At 34.7% G+C, this 25748-nt stretch overlaps 3 protein-coding genes, 1 non-coding gene and 1 pseudogene across 7 annotated transcripts; 4 read left to right on the forward strand and 1 right to left on the reverse strand.

The window, feature by feature from the left end:
- Positions 1 to 229: 229 nt before the first annotated feature.
- LOC114396669 (auxin response factor 8-like) lies at positions 230 to 7734 on the forward strand. Its single transcript, XM_028358764.1, has 14 exons — positions 230 to 877; positions 1105 to 1220; positions 1383 to 1481; positions 1578 to 1634; positions 1729 to 1884; positions 1960 to 2044; positions 2889 to 2979; positions 3059 to 3223; positions 3309 to 3431; positions 3925 to 4000; positions 4735 to 4882; positions 5691 to 6688; positions 6768 to 6958; positions 7127 to 7734. Exons 1-14 carry the CDS (start codon positions 835 to 837, stop codon positions 7302 to 7304), a joined length of 2526 nt encoding a protein of 841 aa, XP_028214565.1. The 5' UTR covers positions 230 to 834; the 3' UTR covers positions 7305 to 7734.
- Positions 7735 to 9132: 1398 nt separating this feature from the next.
- Positions 9133 to 9205, forward strand: TRNAE-CUC. Its single transcript has one exon. It is a non-coding gene; the product is annotated as a tRNA-Glu (tRNA).
- Positions 9206 to 11062: 1857 nt separating this feature from the next.
- LOC114396712 lies at positions 11063 to 12056 on the reverse strand. Its single transcript, XM_028358834.1, has one exon. The coding sequence runs from the start codon at positions 11901 to 11903 to the stop codon at positions 11337 to 11339; it is 567 nt and encodes a 188-aa protein (XP_028214635.1). The 5' UTR covers positions 11904 to 12056; the 3' UTR covers positions 11063 to 11336.
- Positions 12057 to 19582: 7526 nt separating this feature from the next.
- LOC114394580 lies at positions 19583 to 21318 on the forward strand. 4 transcript variants are annotated; one of them, XM_028356197.1, is made up of 5 exons: positions 19587 to 19723; positions 19911 to 20031; positions 20387 to 20491; positions 20580 to 20798; positions 20887 to 21312. In XM_028356197.1, exons 2-5 carry the CDS (start codon positions 19938 to 19940, stop codon positions 20919 to 20921), a joined length of 453 nt encoding a protein of 150 aa, XP_028211998.1. In that variant the 5' UTR covers positions 19587 to 19723; positions 19911 to 19937; the 3' UTR covers positions 20922 to 21312. The 4 variants fall into 4 exon arrangements, with proteins under 4 accessions (XP_028211997.1, XP_028211999.1, XP_028211998.1 ...); XM_028356196.1 differs by having other exon boundaries at positions 19583 to 19723; positions 20580 to 21318; XM_028356198.1 differs by lacking the exon at positions 19911 to 20031 and having other exon boundaries at positions 19586 to 19723; positions 20379 to 20491; positions 20580 to 21317.
- Positions 21319 to 24145: 2827 nt separating this feature from the next.
- LOC114396247 lies at positions 24146 to 25330 on the forward strand (annotated as a pseudogene).
- The last annotated feature ends 418 nt before the right edge of the window (positions 25331 to 25748 follow it).

Raw genomic sequence — 25748 nt, forward strand, 5'->3', positions numbered from 1 at the left:
TATACTACGTACTTCTCACAGCGACCGGTGAAGGATGGTGGCACATGCCTGCTGTCACATCACTCCAAATCAACGGTCTAGATTTTCAGGTACGGAGGATCCAACGGCTGAGATTGCTTCATCAGCCCATAACCCTCTAACATGGATTTTCTCTCTCCTACGCTTTCTCTCTCTACTGCAGCATGTCCAGCTTGGTCGGGACCCCCTTATATATGGCAAAGCCCTTCTTTTATTTTTCTCTCTCTGTCACTTTCTCTCTCCTCTCTCATCACACACTCAAACTCTCTCTCTCACTACATTGGTTCAAAGGCAAAAATCCTGACTTGGGTCTCAATCGAAAGTGATAGGCCACAAAAGAGAGCCTTTAGTTTCAACACCACACTTCACTCTCAGCTTCCATGGCGATCTCGGGGAACGTGCCGCCGTTGCTGCAGGTTAACTTCAATTGGGTTTGCTTTCTGCTTTGAATTTGCCAAAAAAAGAGCCAAAAAAAAAAACTTTGGTTGTTGTTGCAAGTGTGGTGGATTGTTTTGTTTCTGGGGTTTCTAAGGTGGGAGTGAATTTGTTGGGCTGCTGTGGTTTTTGGATTTGGGTGGTGTTTGATTTTTTTAAGGTTGTTTTGTATTTTGTGGGGGGTGTGGACTATGGAGTGAATGCATTGGCATCATCATGGTGGAGGAGAATGTTGGGGAATGCTTGTGCAATGGCTTGAAGCAAATTGAGGGTAGTGGCTGCTTTGAGCTAGGGTTTCATGTTTTTATGTGATTGGTTGATATAAGTACTAGTGTGTCTTTGTGTAAAGGAGAAAAACAAAAGAAGGTAAAGCTTGATTATATGAAGCTTTCAACATCAGGGTTGGGGCAGCAGGGACATGAAGGTATCCATTCTATTCCAATTCTCTCCTTTTGTCTTTTTATTAATATTTTTTTTGTTAAATTGAGCTAACATTCTGTGCTCTTAAGTTTGGCTTCTTGTCATACTTGTATATAAATGTAAGGTGTCCCTTTCATACCCCCTTTTGTGTTGCTTGGACATGCTTGTGAGTTTTTTGTTTTCCTTTTCTCTTTTTGATAATTTGATTGATGTGTGAGCAATGATGGTTAGGAGGGGAGAAGAAGTGTCTGAATTCTGAGCTATGGCATGCATGCGCGGGCCCCCTGGTGTCCCTACCAACTGCAGGGACTCGTGTGGTTTACTTCCCTCAGGGTCATAGTGAGCAGGTTTTTTGTTTTTTTTGACTACTTACTCTACTCTAGATTGTGTCAATTTGCATAATACAGAAGATACTGGATGGTTTCTTGCAAACTTGATGTTGAAACCAATTCAATAGATTCTCTGTAAATGGAAACTGAGATGCATATGATGTTGAATGTTGATTCCAGGTTGCTGCCACAACTAACAGAGAAATTGATGGACACATTCCCAATTACCCTAGCTTGCCACCCCAGTTGATTTGCCAACTTCATAATGTCACAATGCATGTGGGTATACTATCTTTTTCCTTTTAGTTATGTATGAGGTATGATTGCCTACATTTAGAGTAAACTCAGTGAACTGGAGTATGTGTTAATTTTCAGGCAGATGTTGAAACGGATGAAGTATATGCTCAAATGACATTGCAGCCATTGACTCCGGTATCCTTTTGTTCTTTGATTAGCTCAATGTATGTGTTGTGAAGTTCTCTTAATGATTCTGGAGCTGAGATTTCTTTTTTCACTTTGGATGTAGCAAGAGCAGAAGGATACATTTCTTTCTATGGAATTGGGCATTCCAAGTAAGCAGCCGTCAAATTATTTTTGCAAGACATTAACGGCCAGTGACACCAGCACGCATGGGGGATTCTCTGTTCCTCGTCGTGCAGCTGAGAAAGTTTTTCCTCCACTGGTAGGTTTCATATTTTGCCAGTGTTTGACTCTGGTTGGGTATAGATGCATTATCTTATATCTGCATGCTATACAGGATTTCTCGCTGCAACCACCAGCACAGGAACTAATTGCTAGGGATCTCCATGATGCTGAATGGAAATTTCGACATATTTTTCGAGGTAGTATTCTAGTTCCTTATTGATTCAAGTCTCATGATCTTGTTAGTTGTTAGTTTATTGTGTGGATTAGGGACTTTTGCTTAAGATTTTGAGGCAAGGGACTTTATTAGTCAGCAATGTCTAGTATATCTTAATGATATTTTTCTAATCTGAAAAGTCCCTATACTTTTTCAGTAATTTTTAAATGAGTTCTTGTAGGTTAAAAACTACAAATAGGCCCTATAGTTTTAAAAATGTTTCCAATGTGGTCCCTAAATCTAGATTATTGTTAGGTCCCTACAAGGACACAATTAAATTTTTTTGAAACTATGATGACTTTTTATAATTTTTAAACTTGGGGTGCGGGGACCTATTTAAAAACCTTGAAAGAGTACAGGGAAGTGCAGATTAATGTAGCCTATCTTAAATGAACAGAATCTGGGAATCCTCCTGTTTGTACTTGTGTCAGATATATTTTGCTTACTACTTGCTAGATTTTTTCTTCTGTAATTTTCAAAAGTTTCACTGATGTGCATGCAAATCCATCAACTGTATCAATACAACTATTATGAGCATATCTCAATCCTCTTAATATTTGGTTATTGCTAGTTGTACTGTGCAAGAGAAATTTTTTTTTCGTTTCCTTGTTTTAAATTAATGTCATGATTTTGGCTGTTTATATTTTTGTTTCAGAGTCATTCATTCTACTACAACAGAAGCATTAAACTTTAAGTTCACAATTGTTAAATTGGAGATGTGTACAATTGTCATTGTTAATTGTACTACTTATACATGATCACAAACTTTTAGCTCAATAGAATTTTCTGCACTTGCTGATGTGCTTGTTGCATTCATATTATTTCAGGACAGCCAAAACGACACCTTCTTACTACAGGCTGGAGTATATTTGTTAGTGCCAAGAGACTTGTGGCTGGAGATTCTGTGCTTTTCATATGGTATTCTTACCTCCTTAAGCAACCTTTTCTTGCCCTCTGAATGCTTTAGATCGATTATTCTATGTATTTTTACTTTTAGGAATGAGAAGAACCAGCTCCTTTTGGGAATACGTCGTGCCAATAGACCGCAAACTGTAATGCCGTCATCAGTTCTATCCAGTGATAGCATGCATATTGGACTTCTTGCAGCTGCTGCCCATGCTGCCGCAACCAATAGCTGTTTTACTGTGTTTTATAATCCAAGGTTGAGAATGTTGTCTACATTTGCACTTATGATACTTCTTTATAAGAAATTATAATGCTTATTTTAACAGTTAGATCATTGGCAGGGCTAGTCCATCTGAGTTCGTCATACCACTTTCAAAATATATCAAAGCTGTGTACCATACACGTATTTCTGTTGGTATGCGTTTCAGGATGCTTTTTGAGACTGAAGAGTCAAGTGTCCGCAGGTACTTGCACACATTAGTTAATTGTATTTTTCAGATATAGACATATTTAATACAGAATCTGTTTCTTTTAAATAAATCAAGATAGTAATGGCTTGGCTTAGCCTGCAATAAAATGTGTGCAAGTTTCTTGGTGAACTGGTGAGTAATTTGAGCCTTGCCTGGTTATAAAAGCCATGCAAGCTGTAGCAAAGGACATAGTAGTGGGAAATATCATATAGGTCAATTGCACGGTTGGCTAGCTCTAAGTTGGTATGTGAGAGAAAAACTTCAGCTGCTGCAATCTGAAGAAAGTATATGCCAACTACTAAATTTGGGAGTCTGGAACTGTACTGTTTTCCTATTAGTTTTTATTTATTTTGGTAAATGAGCCTAAAACCTAGGGTTTATAATCTGAAGGCAGTGGAAACCTAGTGGAAAAATATTATTCTCTTGTAATGCTACGCCAAACAATTTTTTCCTTTGCTTATCCAAGTGTCATATTTTATTTTTGAAGGTATATGGGTACAATAACTGGCATAAGTGATTTGGATTCTGTTCGGTGGCCAAATTCTCATTGGCGCTCTGTCAAGGTAAGGAAGAATGCATTGCAATGTATTCAAAAGACTATGCAGCAGTGCATACCACTTCACAATTATACACCTTGTTATATAGACTGCATAAGGATGTAGTTATTTTAGATATCTGACCAGCTTATTTGGTATTTCTTTTTTCTCATCAAACCATAGGATTTATTGCAGTGTCTGTAATATTGCCTCCATCATTTCTATAGTCTTATTTTCCCTTTTGTTCAGCTATACCTGAAATAACCCTTCGATGGAGCAGAGCATATCAAATTTAGAATATATTCAATTTAATATGTGGTTCCTCCTACCCCACACCCCCATTAAAATGGGAAAAAAAAATTATACTATCAATCAAGGGCTTTTCTACAGCTTTAATAAATGAATGTTCAATTAAGAAAAGTGTCATTTGAAGCTATGAACAAATTAATTTATTTTTGAAAAGCCATTTTAGTTTCTTGTTGCTTGTATGATACACAGGTAACTATAAATGCAAATCTAGGTTGTTTCTCATTTCCTCTTACCATGTCATATCTTGTTCTACTGATTTTTTGTTTTCATTCCTATTATTACTACTAGTACGTAAATAAAGTAATTTTAGGCATAACACTACGGTCCTTTGTGATTGTCCTGAAAGAGAAAGACTGATCTATGCCAATAGCATATTATAAGTTTCAGGCTTTGATTTCATTAGATATTTTAAGAGATTTGATATTACTTGATCTTTATCCTGTTGTGGATAGGTTGGTTGGGATGAATCAACAGCTGGAGAGAGACAACCACGAGTGTCTCTGTGGGAAATTGAGCCATTAACAACATTCCCGATGTATCCATCATTATTTCCCCTCAGACTGAAACGTCCATGGCATCCTGGCACCTCATCTTTGCATGGTATTTTTTTTTTCTCAATGCTGACTTTTTTATTTATAGATGTTGTTCTAATTACCAACTAGAGTGTTAGTAAGGTACACCGTATTTTTTATTAATAAAAGGATTTTTTATTTTTATTTGGATGGGGCTTTAAATTGGCGATTTACATTTCTAACTAGAATTGTTCATTTCTTTAGTAAAAAAATGAAAATTGAAATTATTCCTAGTGATCTAAGAAGCAAGTATCCTAAATATTGGCATTTTGGTTCCATGTGCTTATCTAATATGTCTAGTATGCTTATCTGTTATGTTATATTGTGTTGCATATCCAAGACTTATCCTATCCTTTTTTCGATCCTTTCTATTCAAAACTTTATGGATTATTAAATGCTTAAACATATTGTGACAGCCTTAAATATGCTTATTCAAGTTCTTTTTCTCTATGCTTCATAGGGTTGAAGTGAATTTTTGATAAATACTGAAATTTTAAGTTTATATTTACATTCCTCCCTTTCTCCACCCACTAAAGGGAAAATTTTACATTTTCAATAGTCTCTTCCTTCTGTCCAAACCCAATGTGATTTATTTTTTATTTTTTAATATTTTTGGAATAAAATGTTGTATATATGATAAGAAATGTTCTATTTGTGTTTTCTAAAAGTTAATTATAAATTGGTAATCAAGTTAGCCAAATTAGTGTTTTAGCTTTCATATATTCCTTCCACTCCGTGTACACAACCTGGGGATTATATTTTCTTTTTCCAAGCAAATGACATAGTTATTGAGTGTCTTCTTTTGCCTCATTTCTTTACTAAAAATCTTGTTACAGATGGGAGAGATGAAGCTACTAATGGGCTAATGTGGATGAGAGGTGGACCTGTAGACCAAGGTCTCAATTCCCTAAATTTTCAAGGAGCTGGTATGTTGCCCTGGATGCAGCAGAGACTGGATCCAACTTTACTAGGAAATGATCAGAATCAACAGTACCAAGCCATGTTGGCAGCTGGTTTACAGAACTTAGGTAGTGGATATCTCATGAAGCAACAAATGATGAATTTTCAGCAGCCTTACCACTATCTTCAACAATCTGGAAACAGTAATTCTCCTTTGCAACTTCAGCAGCAGCAACCAATTCAACAATCTGTGTCTTCTAACATGCTGCAGCCACAAGCTCACGTGTTGACAGAGAACCTCTCTCAGCACCTCCTTCAGAAACCACATAACAATCAAGAAGTCCAAGCACAACAGCAGCAACATACTTATCAAGACTCGCTCTTAATTCCGAGTGATCAACTCCATCAGAGACAACACTCTGGCATTCCTTCACCATCATATTCAAAACCGGATTTCTTGGATTCGAGCATGAAGTTCCCTGCTTCAGTTTCTCCCGGGCAAAACATGCTTAGTTCACTTTGTCCTGAAGGAAGTGGCAGTCTCTTGAATTTATCGAGGAGCAGTCTGTCCTTGCTGACTGAACAGTTACCGCAACAGCAATGGACTCAAAAATATGCACCTGTGCAGGTCAACACCTATGGAGGCACTGTGTCACATGCACAATATTCTGGAAAAGATTCTGCAATGGTGCTACCACATTGTAACTCGGATGCCCAAAATTCTACGCTTTTTGGTGTCAATATTGATTCATCTGGCCTTCTCCCCATCACAGTCCCTGGTTACACCACCTCGTCTGCTGACACTAATTCATCAACAATGCCATTAGCGGATTCTGGTTTCCAGGGTTCTCTATATGGTTGCATGGATTCATCGGAGTTGTTGCAAAGCGCAGGGCATGTTGACCCAGAAAACCAGAGTCAAACCTTTGTCAAGGTATGATTTTCAAGTATTATGCAGCCTTTTCAGCCCTTCTTTTTTCTTAATCTAGTTGCTTAATTTTGTCATTTCACAGGTTTACAAATCAGGGTCAGTTGGGCGCTCACTTGACATATCCAGGTTCAGCAGCTATCATGAACTACGCGAGGAGTTGGCTCAGATGTTTGGAATTGAGGGGAAGTTAGAAGACCCTCTTAGATCAGGCTGGCAGCTTGTGTTCGTTGACAGGGAGAATGATGTTCTTCTCCTTGGAGATGATCCGTGGGAGTAAGTACCTAGTTTCAATTGCACTAGGCTTCTACTCATGAACTTGCTTTGTCATTGAAATATTCCATCATTAATTTCTTATTTAAAAAAAAATGCTATGCTAATTTATTTCACTTGGTTTATGTTTGTTGACATTTTCTTCATTGTTATGTGTTTTACATCGTGTAGATCATTCGTCAATAATGTTTGGTATATCAAAATACTTTCACCTGAAGACATTCAGAAAATGGGGGAACAAGCGGTAGAATCCCTTGCATTAGGTTCAGGACAAAGGCTAAATGGCACTGGTGCCGAGTCTCAGGACATAGTTTCTGGACCACCATCAATTGGCTCACTTGAGTACTGAGAAAATTGAAACATGTATTCCTTCAGACCCCATGGTCAAGAGAATTTCTCTACATGTTTTTATTACTTAAGTTGGAATATGTTGTGTATGATCTGTTCCCCCCTCTCACCCTCATTATTACTATCAGCATTTGAAGAAAAATATACATTTATGATTAAAAAAAACCTTAGGACATGCTTCTGTGCCAATTTGAACTTGGGGCACTGCAAGCTAGAGTTAGTGTTACTGCTATTTTAGCATAATATTTTATTCAACTTTTGCATGAACTAATGTACTCTAGATAGGAAACTAGAGAAGGCTGTTTATGCTTTTGAACTGTCTATGTATTCTAAAATGCCATCACTTCCCAGTTAAGGGGTCGAACTTTTACCTCAAAAAATGTATGAGTAGTATTTTACTATATTGCCATTGAAACCATCAACCCACCATACGACATGTCTCTTAAATGCTACTATTTTGTAGCTCTATATAAAATTTGTGCACGGTTAAGTAATATTCGTCATCTGCTCTGTTAAATTTCTATTTTGTTGGTATTTACCTATTTGAATTAGTGATTTTTTTAAGTTATTATTGGAAAAAATTCAAGTCTTATATTGATTAGAGATAAAATTATGTAAGTGAGGAATAACTCTTATCTTATGAATTAACTTTTAGAGTTGAATTAGATTTAAATTTACATTTTAAGAGTTACTAACTATGCAATACTTGTTGGTTATGTTTTATTGGAGGGTTTGTCTCGAGTATTAGTTTAATTGCTTAGAAGTTATAATAGCAAAACATCTTTCTGTATTCGGGTTTGGATTATGGCAGATAAATTTTTGGTATGAAAGTTTTTTTTTCTTACAAAATAGACAAAAAATTATTGCGAAATATTTATTAGTGTTGTTGATGATTAAATTTTACTAGAGAATTTTGTTGGTCACTTTTAGTGAATTTTTCTTTTCAATCATTCTTTTTCATTACTAACGTAATGATGTTTTTTATTTATTTTTCCTATATTTTGAGCCATTCCATGGAAATAAATATCATTTATCATTCTTTACTTTTATTTGTTAAATTGTCACCTTTTATTATAAAAATATTTTTTGCACAATTACATTTAGTTTTTACATTATTTCCCCTTTTTTTTCGTGGGGGAGGAGAACTTCATCGTTTCCTTTTGTAAATAGCAAACTAAGTGTAATTTTGTAGAAGGGTTAGTAAAACAAACTTTAGGTTAGTATAATTACCGATAGTATTATTAATATAAGAATATTGCTAACTAATAGTCCAAAAATATCAATTAAGAAATTAATAAATAAAATTTGTTAAATTACTTAGTGTTATTAAAATCGGTTCAGTCCCGCCGGTTCGACTGAAACTCGGTCGCTTGTCTGAGCCGAGCACGCTATTGGATTGGAGATGCACATGGACTGGTTTGGGCTAGTGCAAACCGGTGACCCGGACGGTTTTGAAAACCCGGTCCGGGTTGATCTTATTTTTTATTTTAAAAAAATGTTAAACGATGGAGAGATCAGAATCAACGTGGCTTCAAGGCTTTGAGATGAATAGAACTGTAAAAAAATTAAAAAAAAAAAAAACAAAAACAAAAAGGGAAAAGAACCTTGATCCGAGAAGAAACTTGGAAATTGAAGAAGCCGTTGAAGATTGGAACCGACGCCATTTTCTACGTCTCCCCCAACCACCCTAATGCTTAGTTTTTAATAATTTATCCTTTTTTTCACATGTAAATGTCAAATCCCAAAAAAATAGATTTTGTAATCAATATTCTCTCCGAAGGGTTTCCTTGAATTCTTTAAAATATAAATAAATATGTCGATTTTCAAGATCCGTTGTAGTCTAGTTGGTTAGGATACTCGGCTCTCACCCGAGAGACCCGGGTTCAAATCCCGGCAACGGAAGTTACTTTTTCACTAAAGAAAAAAAATTACCTACTAAAAAGGTATAATTTTCAAGTTTTGTCATTCGTTATTCGGCCAGTATATATAGGCTAGAAACTTACCATTAATTTATCTGTTTTATAACAACTTACTCTTACAAATAATTTTTTAATACGAAAGCTGATCCTAGATGTTCCCCGAAATGTCTACTGAAAAAACATTCTCCTTCCCCCCATCCCCCAAAAACTGCAAACAAATGAAATAGTAATTTACTAAGTCCCAAAATGTGGTTATTGAATTGAAAATAACCACACAAACATTATCGAAAGAGTAAATTAAGAAGACCATTCAAAAGTCTTGATGAAATCACACGAACATCTCCAGTTTTCATACTCGCACTTATTTCAGTCACAATATCATTAACAATTTCAAGTGGTCAATGTCCAACTCGAATGAACAAGTAGAAAGCCACACTTTCCAAAGTGGAAGAGAAAAGAATGTTCATCAGATACAAGAGCTAAGTTCCGGTACCCACATCACAACCATGACGCATTAAAACAGTTTCATACTCCCTTTGTTTTAGAAAAAATAAATTGAATCGGGAAAACACTGGCTTCAAAAACACAACTTAATCATCTGTTCCTGCTAATATATACCAACACAGTACACCTTAACTGAGTAGAGGTTTAGGGCATGTAATGAAGGCAGGACTTTCCACACTTCACATTATCATTAAACTGAATAAACCATTAAGTCCAACGATTCTGGCATGAACTATGACTTGTATTAGATATATGCATGCAGCAATTGACTTCACATTCACAATGCATTGTTTCCATAACAGTTACTCACCAGTCACCGCTTATATAACTAATAAAATTTTTATAATTCCAGCTTTTAATTCAACATCTGGCAAAAATACCAGATAGCACTACAATCACCTTTCAAACCCAAGATTTCACTGATTTCCTATATCATTGGAAAGGGCAACACAACAAGAATAACATTATACAAGGCTGCAATTTCCTCATAACCACACTACAGTTGATTGTGTGTGTTTGAGACCATTGTACACAGTAGATTGTGTCCTATATAACCATAACTGAATGCAAATAGCTTGCCTTATTTCCAACACCATAATACAAGCACAAGGTAAAAATTTCTACCATAATCAGTGTACCTTCTGCCAAACATTATCATCTTGTAACCTGACTGGTTGCTAATACTTCCACAACATTGAACACTACAAAATGTTTAAGACCAAGTCCCACAGCCAACGTGCAAATTCATAGTCAATTGATTCAAAAAGTTCAATTAGTTTAGCTCTTTATCGACAAGCCTCAACATTCACTCATGACATAAGAAGCCCCCTGATTTGACTATTAATAAAAAATAAACAATCATACTGTTCAGTGGATGCAAAATAATGCAGAAGCACCTCAGGGAAGAAAATAAGACCAAAATAGGAAGAGTAACTTATCCACCTTTTTAACTCAACAAAATTATACCAGAGAACCAAAACCTCTACCCAGAATTAAACCCGTTTCCCCCACAAGTAACATTAACTCTCAAAGAAGTATCTGTTTGGCTTGAGTAATCCAAAATCAAGTTAAATATAATAAATACCAACTAACTGATTTTAGGTAGATGTTCATATTTTGGTCTCATGGTGAAGAATAATTGATTTAAAATTCAAAATTAATCGAGTTAAAGCCCAAAAGTAAATCATTTCACTTCAAAATCAATTCGAATAAGAAACAATTTTGCAAAATCAATTTTTCAAACGCTCACCGAACACACAAAGTTGAGATAAATTAGTCACATATTACCAGAACCTGCAAAAAAAAAATAATGATGGCATTGCAAACAATCAACACATGACAATAAAATAAATGATACTATATATATCACGATCAATTCCATATCCAAGGTTTCAGCATTGCAAACAATCAACACAGGAAACCAACACCATAATAAACACCAAGAGTTGCCAATTAGAACTAAAAAACGCAAATACATCAAATTAAAAAGTAAACATAAACGCAGATACAGGGCCAAAGTTTGCACCATTTGACACTTTCACTATTCAATTCACCTATAATAATTATTAACAATCAACATAGAAAACCATACGGTTACGGAGGACACATTCTCATACCGAGCCCTTGGCCGGCGCCGGAGCGGTGGAGACAGCAGCGGTGGTCTCGGTGGCAGGAATCTTGACGTAGCCTAGCTTCTTGGGGCTCTCGATCTCGTCTTCGTCGGAGGAGAAGTCGTCGAAGGCGGCGGTGGGGTGGCGCGTGGAGAAGACGGACCAGACGAGGTACATGGTGGCGGCGGTGAGGGCGCCGCAGCCGACACCGAAGAGGAGGGCGAGGGCGACGCTGAGGATGTCCTTGGTGCGGTCGCGGAGGGAGGAGAAATCGTACGCGGAGGCGAACCCTAGGGGAGCGCGTGGGTTCACGCGCTCGGGCTCAGGGAGGTGAGTCGCGTGGGGGAAGAAGAGGTCGTAGGAGGAGGAGGGTTTGCCGGTGGGTTTGTCGGTGATGTAGAGAGGGGTGAAGGATCGGATCTCGGTGATGGTGGCGAAGGTGTTGGAGTTAGGGTTGCGGAACGAGTAGGAGGAGATTATGAAGGTCCTGCAGGGACGCGCCGTCGCGGTGGAGGCGGAGAGGGCCACGAGGAGCACGGCGGCGACAGCGATCGCGAGACGAGCCATGATGAGGGACGACGAGAAATTGAAATTGGAAGAGATATTTTGTGTGTGTTGAGGAAGAAGAGAAGGGAATGAGAAAAGATAAGAAATTGATGAAAACGGTGGTGGTGGTGTGTGAGTTTCCAAAGGTGTAGGTTCCAAGGACAAGTCAAATCTGTACCACTTAATTAAGGACAAAAATAATAATAAATTTCATCCTTCATGTTACAAAACTTTTTTTTTTCTTCATTTGAATTTTTTTTAACAAAAAAATAAAATATATATTTTTTAAATAGAAAAATAGTATATGCAGCATAAACAAATTAGAAAAATAGAAAAATATATATCTATCAATACCAAATTGACTTCGGTATGATAAGCGTTCATTTTTATATCAACAAAAATGTTTAATACCAAATATTATTAAAAATTTCTATAGATTATCTATCAATACCAAATATAATGTTAAAACTTTTACCATGATAATATATATTTTTTATTAATATTAAAATTTATGGTTTAATATTATATGATAGTTTAATAGTAAACGCTCTTTGGTCCTGATGCATCAGGATGACTGACAATTTAGCTAAACTAGCTTTTGAATTTCATGAAAAGAGTATGGATTGAGGATTAGGAGGTTTCGTATCAGGTTTCCTCCTTATTCAAATCTGATGTCTTGATAATTGCCTATTTTTGTCTATTTTTGTCTTTGAAAAAGAAATACTCTTTTTCTATTAGTCTTGATTTACTAAATCATAAAAATTAAGAAAAATTAGTCTCGTCTGGATTGAGGAAAATCTTGGGAGGAGGTTGGTTGGTTGTGGTCAATATAAGGCATGTTACACTATTGTTATTTGGTTTTCCCTTTGTTCTTAATTTTCTTTTGATTTTTATTGTTATTTGAAAAGGTTGCAATTTTTTTGATTGGTATGATCCTCCTCTCAATCGTGAGGAAAGAATGATGGTGGGTCCAATGAGAAAGCAGAATGAGTCAAATATAAAGGAGAAGGAATTATAGACAAAGCTCAAAGAAATGGAAAAGAAAGAGATATTGTTAGAGATTGGTCTTATTTTGGCCATTGTGTTTGTTGATAATTGATATGCTTACGTAATTTGAATATTTAAATCACATAACAATTATCTAATTTTTTGTCTTTTTTATTACTTCTTTTGTGTTAAAACATTGTGAATTTAGTTTCTTTTGAGTTTTTGTCTAATAAATTCTAAAGTTAGCTAATTTAGAATGTTTTAGAGTGTATTTTTTGTAGAATTACACAGTAGGAGGTCTGGAAGATGGTTGAAGTAGCATGCTCAATGCGTCAACAACCGCTCAGTGCGAGGAGCCAACATGGAGGTCAGGCTTAGCCCGCATCTGCGACTTAGTCTACATTTTACGGCTTAGCGCGCTATCACTTATGCTAGCTGGACTTTTCATGTGCGCTTAGCGAGCACATGCAGGCTTAGCGCACGGTAAATGTCAAAAAACATAATTGTGCTGCATTTTAAAGGAAAAAAAAAGGAGAAATCAGAGAGTCTTTTTGGGGGACCAAAATAAGAAGCTAAGGCACGAGAGAAGAGAGAGAACTCATTTACCTGGGGACCCTTTCTTCCATTTTCTTCCACACCTCTTGTTTTCTTTTTGTATTAGTAAGTCTCTCATGATAATGAGAGGCTAAACTACTCATTGTTGGGAGCTCAACAACTAAACACTTTTGATATAATAATTCTAACTATCTATTTAATATTATTTTGATATTATTGTCTCTTTTATGTGCTTAATATCATATTTATGGCTTGATCACACATGCTCATGTAGTGTTATAGGGTTTATGCATTGGAAAATGTTTATCTCCTAAGAACTTGAAAATAGCATCTAGGTAATCCATGTCTAGGGATAGAATGATATTATTTAACCTTATTTAGGCATCTTTCTTTTTAAAGAAAATTATTTGATATAGCTCTTAAGGGATTAGAAGTGAAATTAGGTAATTTAGGCTCTTTTACACGAGGAATCATGGTTAGGGTATGCTAGTGGATGAATGTAATAATCGAAATAACGTTAAATAGTGAAAAACCCTTAATGTTGCATTAAGAGTAGTTTTGGTAGGCTGAGTCTCAACACGTTCCGTAATTCTACTTCAACCGATAACTCACCTCCTGAGTGTTTGTATTTTATCTCTTTAATGTGCTCTGCTTAATTATCTTCATTTATGTCAAATTTTATATTTTATATCATTATTTGACTAATATCAAATTTAGTTCATTGATTGCTTAAAATTGGACATATACAAACTCTGAGTATAGTCAAAGTCCCCGTGGACTCGACACTTGATCTTACCGTTTTAATTACTACTTGAACGAATTAGTACACTTGCCAATCCAACTAAACAAGTTTTTGGCCAATCCTGTCTAATAGTTTGTAATGTTGTTGTTTGTACAAATTGTTGGTAGAAGGTGCTGATGTAACACTTGTAGTTCAGTGAACTACAACTGGTTGGTAAAATGTTGTTACAATGTTGTTTTTGACTTAGTTGTTTAGTTACTTTGTTTAGGATGTAGTATTTGGAACCCAATTGGTTGTGATGTTTTTTTGTCATAATGTATTGAAATATTTGATGAATGAAAAAGGTTGTCTAGTTTCTTTTAACATATACTTGTGGTTATTGTTGCTTAATTGGTTTTGACAAATTAATAACCTCTACATCATTGATTAATTGGTCATTGATATTCTAAGTTTGCCTAATACAAAACATTTTCATATTCCACCATTGGAATCATCAGAACATTTTAAGTATTTCCAAAACCATACAAAATATAAGTAGTTGTCTGAGAATACATAAGACATAAAATAACCCATAAAGGTATAACATTATATATCAAAAGTCATCCAAAATAAGTAGATGTTTGAGAATACATAAGACATAAATGGTACCATCATAGTGGTTCATCCTACGCTGCATAAAATAACCCATAAAGGTACCTTGAAAGTCTTCATATACCAAAATTCATAAATCTATAACAGTACCCACAAAGTATCTAGTATTCCAAAATAAACATAACATATAAAGTTATCCTAAAAGTGTTGAGTCTATAATGTTGATGCAACAATACTTTGATATGAGATATGGCTTAGTGTAAGTGCACCAGATTGCATACGTGCACTTAGTTGAACTAATGATCTTGATTGGTCTAGCCTATGTTGATCCAGACGATTTATCATGTGCATATTTAAATGTTGCATCCTTCTTGGATTTCTGATATATACAATATAAAACAAACATAAGTATAAATAAATTAATGCATTGAATTTCCATAAAACAAACTAATATTTTTTTTTAAATTACAAGTTCACACATAAAAGAGGAAGCGGTGGTATATTTTTTATTAATAATTGCGCAGACAATTATTTTCAAGTTGAAGAAGTGATGGTTAAATTTTTCTATAATAATGATTATAAAATTTGAATATACAATGCAACTAAAGTTTCCCTGATAAATAGCATTCGTAAAAGACATTTTAATTTTTAGACATTGAAAGGAAACTAATATTTTTATTTTAATTTTTAATTGTAACTTATTTTATCTATATTATGACCTTTTTTTAAGTTTTACACAAAAAATTTCTACTTTTTAAAATTGTTTTACTACTTTATTTAATTTTATTTTCTTGACTTTTCATTTATCTCATTATATTATATATAAAAACATAATATAATTAGACAAACATAAGTATAAATAAACCAATGCATTGAATTTCCATGAAACAAACTAAACCAATGCAATGAACCTTTTTTTTTTATAGCAGATGGTGTTGCATCATTCTTCCTTTTCAAATTCTGCCACATAGCACACATACAAATTAGCCAATGCATTTAATTTTCATGAAACAAAATTAACCAAAGTAAGACTGTGTAAGATTGTTCTTGTTTCCACCCTTTGGAATTTCCCTATCAGCAATTGTTTTACCTCTATAGGTCCTTTTATTGTGACCTAATTTTCACAGTTTGCTTGTTGTCTAGGTAATTTAAACTCGTCTATTGGCTCATCATTTGATTTGTTTCTCATTTTCTTTGGTCTTCCAGGTGCTCTTCTCATGTCATGATGGTTAATTGGTGGAAGATCACTCTCTAGCCACTTGTCTGGACCATTACATGCTCAAATATAATATGGGTAAGTGGACAAATAAGTGGTTTTCGTGCAAAACATAAGCACTCTTAGTCTAATATATGCATTGCATTATAAGAAAACATACTTATACCAAAATATACGTACTTGTACCAATAAACTACATAGTCCTAAGGTTTGCAATTATTGTGTCACAAGCATGCAACTGCATGACAACAAGAGATTTCAGTTAACTTCCATTTCCTGCAACTACATTTTCTGTTGTTTATATTCACAACATATTTCTGAAAGTTTTTTGACACTTCAAATAATGATATCTGGTCATCACCACACTAGGTAGGAGTCTAACCTTCAACATCTTTCTCTATATTTCAACATCATTTCCCTCATCTTGGCAATCCACATCATCAAATATACCTTAATCCCTTCTACCAAGTAAATAATAGGCTTGCCCCTTAACTCTAAGATGCATTTATTGAATCCTTCACACATATTATTCACATGTAGATCACATTGAGTATTTGGGTCATATGCTGACTTGGTCCATGATGATGCTTTTAGGTCATCCAACTCCTTCCATGCACTCTCATGAGTCTATTTTAGCTTTTGCATAACCTTTTTTCATTATGCAATAGTTGTGGCTCTAACAGCTTGCCAAATCAATTCCTTTAAGTGCATCCATGGGTGCCTCTTTCTGAAGTTGCTATATAGATGCCTGACACATACACGATGTTCAACATCTTCACCTAGATCCTTAATTGCATGAACTAGTCCATGTGTAAGAAAAAAATAGATATTAATTACCAACAAATTTACATGAAGAAGCTACTTTAATACAAACACATTGTACAAGTATGATAAATATCACCTTTTGCTGATTAGAAATAAAAGCCCATTTATTTCTCTGAATTTCATTTAGATCTGCCAGCAACAACCCCAAAAACCATGACTGTGAGTTTGTAGATTTTGACTCCACTATTGCATATGCAATATAGGTAGCATTAGGTTATTGCCATATTTACCTACAATTGTCAACAAATGACCACCATAATCACCTTTTAAAAAGCAACCATCTAACCCAATTAATGGTCTAGAAGTTGTTGCAAAGGCAATCTTACATGCCTCAATACACACATACATTCTTTCATAAATAGGACCCTTAGCACCCATCACACACTTGATAATAACTGTACTATTTTTGTTCGTATCAAGCAACTTAACATCATAACTTCTTAGATGACAGTATTGATTTTTAGTTGCACCTTTAATTTTATCCATTGCCCTGCACTTAGCTCTATAAGCTTGATGTATAGATAACTTACAATCCCCTTTCTCCATTGTATATGCAATCAATCCTTGTCTCATTATTGTTGGTGTATGTCTTAACAAGGGAACGATTTTTTTACTTATCCATTCAGTTGTAGCTTGCCTGTTAGTAGAAGTCCTATGGCATGTGTGCACATTCCTGAAAGTAACTATCGACCAATGGTTTCTACGCTTTGGTTTACTAACCCTTACACAAAAATGGACAACTTGACATACACCTAACAACAAATCTCGTCAAATCATTATACTTGACAACTAGATTTTTCTTATTGGTCATCGAGAAGGTTTTCATAGCTTCTTTAACTTCGAATTTGCTATTAAATATCATCCCCAACTCAAATTGAACATCTGTATCATCCGCAAGCATTCTAAATCTTGAAAATTTCTTCTTTTCTACCCCTTCATCCTTACTTCTTGTGGTGTCCAACTCATCAGTTTCACCATCCTCATCCCCAAATTCAACTATAGTTGCATCAAACTCCCAATTGTTAAGAGAAATTTCCTCATCAAGCTATAAGGGTGGTGGTTGATGTTGACTTTGATCAAACTATAGTGGATCCAACACACTAGTTCAATCATAATCCTCATCAATGTCACTATCATCTAAGGATGTGCAGTCACTCTCATGCTCATTTTCACCATCATAGTCTTCATCTACATAATCTTATCATCAACGACCTCATTTTGACCCTGCACCTCACCCTCACCCTAAACCTCATCTTGCACCTTACCCTGAACCTCACTCTACACCTCACATTCACCTTGCACCTCACCATCACCCTGAACCTCACCATCACCTTGAACCTCATCCTTACCCTGTCCCTCACCATCAACTTCATCATGCCCCTGACCCTCGCCTTCACAATCATTTTCAGCATCATTAATCTGAACAACTTCAAAATCTTATCTTAAGACAAAATCCTTTCCTCTTCCTTTGGCCAACCCTTCATCAATAATTGGAACATCAATTAGATGCTCCACATAGATTTCAACAAGTTCATACACATTGTTATAAGCAACAGTTGTAACACACCACTATCACTATTTAGTGGCTTTAATCCGCAATTGAATGCGTATCTTGGATGTCAATACCATATGAATTTGTACTTCTTGTATCCCATCTTCTCTATCAGATTCTTCATGTCAATATAAGATAGCTCATCCACATCCATGCTCCAATATTTTTCCACATAAGTACCATTCACATACACTGTACTTGGCTCGAAATTTAACATCCCAGAAAGGTGTATCCCCAGTTTTATTCTTCTAACTTCAGTAGGCTTGAAATTTAATGAACACAACAACCACAGTACAAAAGGACAATACTTGCAACTTATTAGATTTCGATGCCAAAATTGTAATATTTCACAAATCTAACCCCAAATAGCAACACGAAACCATATAAGGGGGAAAAAATTTGAACCCTACACACAATGGTCATTGTCCCTACACGTTCCTCTATCAAAGATTCCCCCACGCACGACATTCACTATTAAAATACCGCAACCATGAACCACATGCAATAAAAAACCCTAATCCTGGACTGCATGTAATCAACTTTTACAACCACCAAAATATTCCCTTTCAATAGTCAGGAATCTAACCTCACACAGTAAATGGGCTCTTGATTCTTCCTTCCCATTTTCGATGCGCAAGATTCACGAGCATATGAACCCACATTACTAGCCATTGATGTGGAACAACAACACTCAGGATCAATTTTGCCTTCCAATGCCATTCGCCAACAAGAGGAGAATCGCATTTAGGGATTCAATATTTGGGGATTTTGAAGAACATTTAAGGGAGAATGAAAAATCGGATGAGGGAGGATGAAAATCGAACGATGGATTCAATATTTGGGGATTTTTATTGTTTTATTATTTATTAAAAAAAACATGTTTAACAACGTAATTAAAAAGCACTTCATGACAACATTGTCCAGTAGTAAGTGTCACGTCAGCCGAAGTCAACGTTTAATTTAATAGTCAACTCAACAAATTTAACAGAAGGACTAAAATCGCTCAAATGTGAAACTTGGGGGATAAAATTGTTCAATTAGAAACCTAGGGGATGAAAATCGCAAAAGTATCAAACTTGGGGAACAAAATTGCAATTTAACCTATTTTATATTCATCAAACTTATCATATATACTTTTATCCTATTTCATTCATATCTTTCTTTTTATATATACAGCTTCTTATTTAATTTTTGACGTTATGTTATCGTATCCTTTCGTAACTACCAAAGGAGCTCTTAATCGATATTCTATATAAACATTGAGTTAAATACTACTAAATATGGAGCGGTGGTGGTAATTAAATGTCAAATTGAAGAAAGTGGAAGATGCCGAAGCGGAGGAGGCGGCTCCTTGGGCTGGAATTCAAGAACCAGTTAGTTCCTCACTCATATGAAAGCATACGTAAAAATATCTAATAACCTAATTACGAAAACTAAAGAATAATTAAGTGACCAAATTTAGTGACGAAAATCGTTTTTGTCACAGATTTTAGTGAGGATTTTTTTAGAATTATAAACTATTTCGTCACTATTTATAATTTTTCTTGTTTGTTGACATAGTATTTGGTCATTAATAATGAGAGGGAAATGGGAGTGTTTTCCAATAAGATTGATAGGGAACAATTGAAACCCGGCGATCTCATTTATTCTTGGAGGCAAGCTTACATCATTGCTCACCACGGTCATCTTTTTTCTACTCTATTAATCTTGTAGTTGCTCTAATATATGTTACACTACACACTTTAGGTTTATATATTAAAAGAATCATTCTTATTCAGATTTTTATGTTAATCTGAAGTCTCTTTGACACTTAAATACATATTTTAAAGACAAATAATGATTGATGGAGTATAGTTCAATTGATTGAGTAATGTGCCTGATTTATTATAAATCTCCTAGTACATTGTCTTCAGAGAAGAAGACAAATAGTGGCATAAATTTGTAGAACTGAGAACCTATATATTTTGTCAAATTGTATAAATTACGCATGTTACTAACATTTTCATCTTTTTTTTGCCAATGCTTCGGAAACCAAGAAACTGGAACAAGAACAATGTTGGACCGTTTTCATGTAAGTTCACCCCATCATGCTTCTCGTGAAACTCCATGCCCGAAATGTGATTACCAAACAAAGACTGAAGGTGTCACTCAAACCTGCTTGGATTCTTTTCTTTATGGTGGTTATCTATACTTATTTGAGTATGGTGTGTCACCTGCATTTTTTTATAGCCAAGGCTAGAGGAGGAACTTGCACCACTGCATCTTCTGATCCAACCGAAGCCGTCCTTTGCCGCGCTTCCTTTCTTCTCAAGAAAGGATTTGGTGGCTACCATTTGTTCAAGATCAACTGTGAGGACTTTGCAATGTACTGCAAAACAGGCTTGCTTGTAGTCACAGACATCAGTGTAGGGCAAAGTGGACAAGCAACATCTCTCTTGGCTGCTGTTGGTACTGTAGTTTCTTCACCATTTGTGTTTATGAGCACTAGCTTGTGTGGTTTGGCTTTGGTTTGATGTGGCATGTATTGTGTTAGCAGATATGATTCTGATATTGGAGTACGTTGTGATGTGACCAAAGTTTCATTGGAGAAGATACCTAAGGTGGTGAAGGAAGACTGGGTTGGAAAATTATTACATGGTCGGTCTGGAGAAATTCATCTAAACTATGTGGTCTCAGCCAATATATATCTATATAATGTGCAATCACATTTTTCAAGTTGGAGAAAAATTTATAATATATATGTCAGAGAGAGATTGGTTAATTAGAACCACATGGTCTCAGCTGACCAGGTAATAAGTGAGTTAAAGACAACTATATTATCTATGGTCTTTAAGTTTGGTTTCTGTTCTAATTTTTGTTAGCCTTCGTTAAATATTTGTAGGCAAAGTTCCTGTAACATGTAAAATTGTCATTTGTTTGTGCTTGTTCCATGTGAAAGTTAACTTATTTATTACTCTAGTCTGAATATAGTTTATTTAAGGAATGTTTGGAAGAGATTTGAAGTTTCATAATCAGTTTTGTGATATAAATTAACTCTCATATAATGAACTATTATTTAAGCAAACATACTTTAGTTCCCTGCTTTTGATCTCGTCTTTGTTCAATGTAATTAAGCTAGCCAACTCTAATTAGTTACGTTGTGTAATGTGGACTAATTTTCATTTTAATTAATATCATTAAGGAAAACAATAATGTACCATCTCACAAACGGGTTTTAGTCTGTCTTTCGTAGAATAAAAATAGAGAAAAATAATACTTGAGAAAACAGGTTGCTTTTAAAACGAAAAGCATCAAAACCTTCTCACATTCGGAGGGGGCAGAGGATATGAGACAGATCACGAGGCCAGTTGATTTGGTTTCACCGAAACCTATAGGTTTTGTTTCATCAACTTAGAGAAACAATTAAACAAACAAAATACTCAATTAATATTAACATGTTAGAAGGTCAATTTCTTTCATAGTGAAAGCAATTGAGAAGTTGTTGATAATAGATTATTGAGAGAAATGAATATAAAAAAAAAATTCTACAGGATATTTAATGAGATAATAAGATAAATAAGTTTTAACTAGGTAAGAAGAACATCAAGTGTAATTACTAACACTTGATATATTTGATTTATTTGAAAAAACTAAAAATTGGACATGAATGAATGGAGATATTAGAACATAGATATTAATGGTAAAAAACAAAATCTATAAAAGAATTATTGATGATATAATGTTAATTTTACAAAATTATTATTCTCTTTAGTTTATTTATTATGATTTTGTCAGTATATATAAAACAATATAAAATGACTATTATTTTTGGAAGGAGGAAATACTTATTATTTTAGAGGTTAATTTATCAATAAGTGTGAAATGCCTCTTAATCCGGATGAAGAAGCAAAGAAGTTGGGACAATTTTTTTTTGTTCAAATTGACCATCACGTAGAGGCTGCAACTCTTGCTGAATTTCACTGGCTATGTGGTACTGTGGTAGCTGTTGTGTGTGTGTGTGGCGACATTTTGAATATCCAAACTGAATTTCAATTCCAACCTTGTTGTCTTCATTGTTCTTCTTTCTATCTGGACCTATATAGTTCTTCCTATCCTATTTTTCTAATCATGAGTTTCTACCTTGTATTGTTGTTTTTCTTCATTTTTTTTTTCTTTCTAAAAGGCAATTCTCTGAAAAATTTATTTTGTCTGCGTTTGGCAAGCAATCTAAGGTCCTAATGATGTGATGACTATCTGTTTATATGCTGAGATGGAAACTAGCGAAGCTATGTTTCATTAAATAAATATATCACCTGAAAGAAATCCATGAAAAGAGAGAGAGAGAGAGACAGAGAGTTTAAAGGTGAAAAATTCTGAAAGAAAGAAAATGAAAGCTCGTGTTTGAGAATGTTTGGATTTGAACTGGCAAGGAGGAAGCAAATGTGGACGGTTGTATTTGGGTGAAGATATGTGTCATGTGTGATAGTGTGAGATCGGAATAGTATAAGAAATAGAAAAGATTTTAATAGAGGTTATTAATTTCAGCTTCCGGATATCATAATGTAATCTTTTAACATTTTGCTAGACAAGAAATTAGATTAAATGATGAAAGTCACAAATAGGATTAAAATAATTATTATTACAATTTCAAAATTGTGCAAACAGGATTATAGTAATTAATATTCAATGATTTTAATGATTAAAATAATATTTTTAGCTATTAAATTGATAAACACTTATTATTTTAGAGGTTAATTTACCGATAAGTGATTGGTGTGAGTAGTAATAGATTCAAGTCCTTAAGCAAGTAGTAAAAAGTAAGGTTAAAATATATGTTTGGTCCTCTTAACTTATTTTTTGGTTTTAAATTGGTCCCTTAAATTTTTTTAGAAACATTCTTTTTCTCTCTATAGTTTTAACTCAAATGACATTAAACTTGCGTCACGACGGTTGCGACTCCTCCCTCTCCCGTGGCGTTACAGTTGCTGACATCGGTTCAGTCCTGTGGTTTCATGATCATTGAGAGGTTGTAACCATCAATGAGGTCCATGTCGAAGAAATGCAATTCGTCGGCATTGTTTAGGGTGAACTTCGCTAGCGTAGCTGACAGAATGACGTTACCATCGTTGCATTCTACAACGTAGGAACCTTAGTTGACTCGCTGGTAACACATGTTTAACATCATTTGGATTAAAACTCACACAAAGACAAACATGTTACTAAAAAAATTCTTTAGGATACCATTTTAGAAATTTTAAAACATAAGAGACAAATTTAGAATTGATAAATAAGTTAGGGGATCAAACATATATTTCAGCCAAAAAGTTACTGATGTGGTAGCAGTAAATATTGAATGTGTTTTTATTTCAAAAAGTTACTTATATTTATAAAATACTACTAAATATAAAGCCTCATTGAAATATAAGAGCGATGTAGTAAGGGCAATGTAGTCAGGTTCTAGTATTTCAACGAGGCTTTATAGTGCCATTGTATGGAGTGACATATTTCAACGCACCTTTAACGTCGAACATTAAATTGTTCTGAGTAACAATGCACCTTGAAAGTTGAACAATAATAAACATGGACCCTAGTTAAGTGTCAAATTGAAGAAAGTGGAAGGTGTAGAAGCCTAAGAAGCGGTTCATTAATATTCAAGAACCTGGTTTTCATTTATATTTAATTATATTCACTTCATTCCTTTCTTATTCCATCAATATTCCTATTCCTCACTTCTAGAAAGAACACACACACAGATATCTGAAATCTGATAATTTAGTTATTGTTGGCATACTTTGTACTCCAATAATAGGAGGGAAATGGGAGTGCTTTCTAATAAGATTGATAAACAATTGAAACCTGGCGATCACATTTATTCTTGGAGGCAGGCTTACATCCATGCCCATCATGGTCATCTCTTTTCTCCTCTATTAGTATTGTATTTGCTCGAATGTAACACATTTCTAGGTTTATATACATGTATAATATATATTCATTCATGTTCAGTTGTTTATCTTAATTTTAAATCTCATTGACACAATGACACCCAATACATATTTAAAAGACAATTAGTGGCAGTAATTTGTAGGATTTTTGCATCATCATGTTCAAATTTGCAACTTTGTGGATGGCTTATTCGGTGTATTAATCAGAAAATCTCAAATGCATCTGTCTCTTTGCATGTTAAGAGAATTCAGAATAAGAAAGAGATCATTCAGAACAATTCTAGAATCAAAAAGCATTTTGTCCTGATTAATGCATTGTGTAACATAGTATTGTGTTTTTCACACTTCAACTCTGAATTGAACTGAGAATTTATTTTGTCAAATTATAGATGATAGATGTTACATTGTTTCTGAAATTTTCTTCTTTTGGTGTAAAATAGCAGGAATATATGATGGTGAGGGGATGGTGATCCACTTCATAAGAGGGCCAGGCCAAAACCGTTTCCTTTCATGTTCATCATCATCTCTTTTAGTTTTACTCATGGCATTCCGTGCCCAATATGTGGAGAGAAAACAAGAACTGAAGGTGGCATCCGTTCCTGTTTGGATTGTTTTCTCTCTGGTGGATATCTATAGTTATTTGAGTATGCAGTGTCAACTGTACTTTTTTCTAGCCAAAGCTAGATGAGGCACTTGCACCACTGTAACTTCTAATCCACCTAAAGAAGTCCTTCACCGTGCTTCGTTTCTTCTTGAGAAAATATTTGGCAGCTACCATGTGTTCAAGAATAACTGTGAAGACTTTGCTATTTACTTCAAAAGAGGCTTGCTTGCAGTAGAAGACACGGCGGTAGGGCGGAGTGGACAAGCATTACTGGCTATGCTGTTGCTGGTTCTATGGTTTTTTCAGCAGCTGGTATTGTGACAAATAACTGTGGTGGTGCATTGGTTGGATTTGGCTCATATTGTTATGGAAGATATATCTATGATATTGGAGTACGCAGTGTTGTGACAAAAGTTCCAGTGGAGGAGATACCTAAAATGGCCAAGGAAAACTGACTAGAGTCTAGAAAGAGGGTTTTATACAAAGATCTGCCGTGTATGATGTTAAGTTTGATTTATGTTCTAAAAATGCCTTTGGTATTTACAGGTTAAGTTCTCTGTAACGTCTTTGCAAAGGGTTGGTTTGTGCATTTTCAGCAGCAATTAACTCTTCCTGGGATGTTTGGAAGACTTTTTACAAAAAAACATATTTCAATTTTGAAATTACAAGCTTTTTAATGAAACTTATCATAACATTTTTTTTCATTAAGTTTTATTATTAAATTTGTGAGAAACTTTAACATAATAAAAATTTATTGAATAAACACTTAAAACTGTTTATGCACATGCACCCTTTAATCCCTTGCTTTTGTTGAAGGCAAGTCATAATTTCTGGAAATTATGGACTAATTTGCAAATTAATATTATTAAGGAA

The sequence above is a fragment of the Glycine soja genome, chromosome 18 (assembly GCF_004193775.1).
Source record: "Glycine soja cultivar W05 chromosome 18, ASM419377v2, whole genome shotgun sequence".
Taxonomy (NCBI): domain Eukaryota; kingdom Viridiplantae; phylum Streptophyta; class Magnoliopsida; order Fabales; family Fabaceae; genus Glycine; species Glycine soja.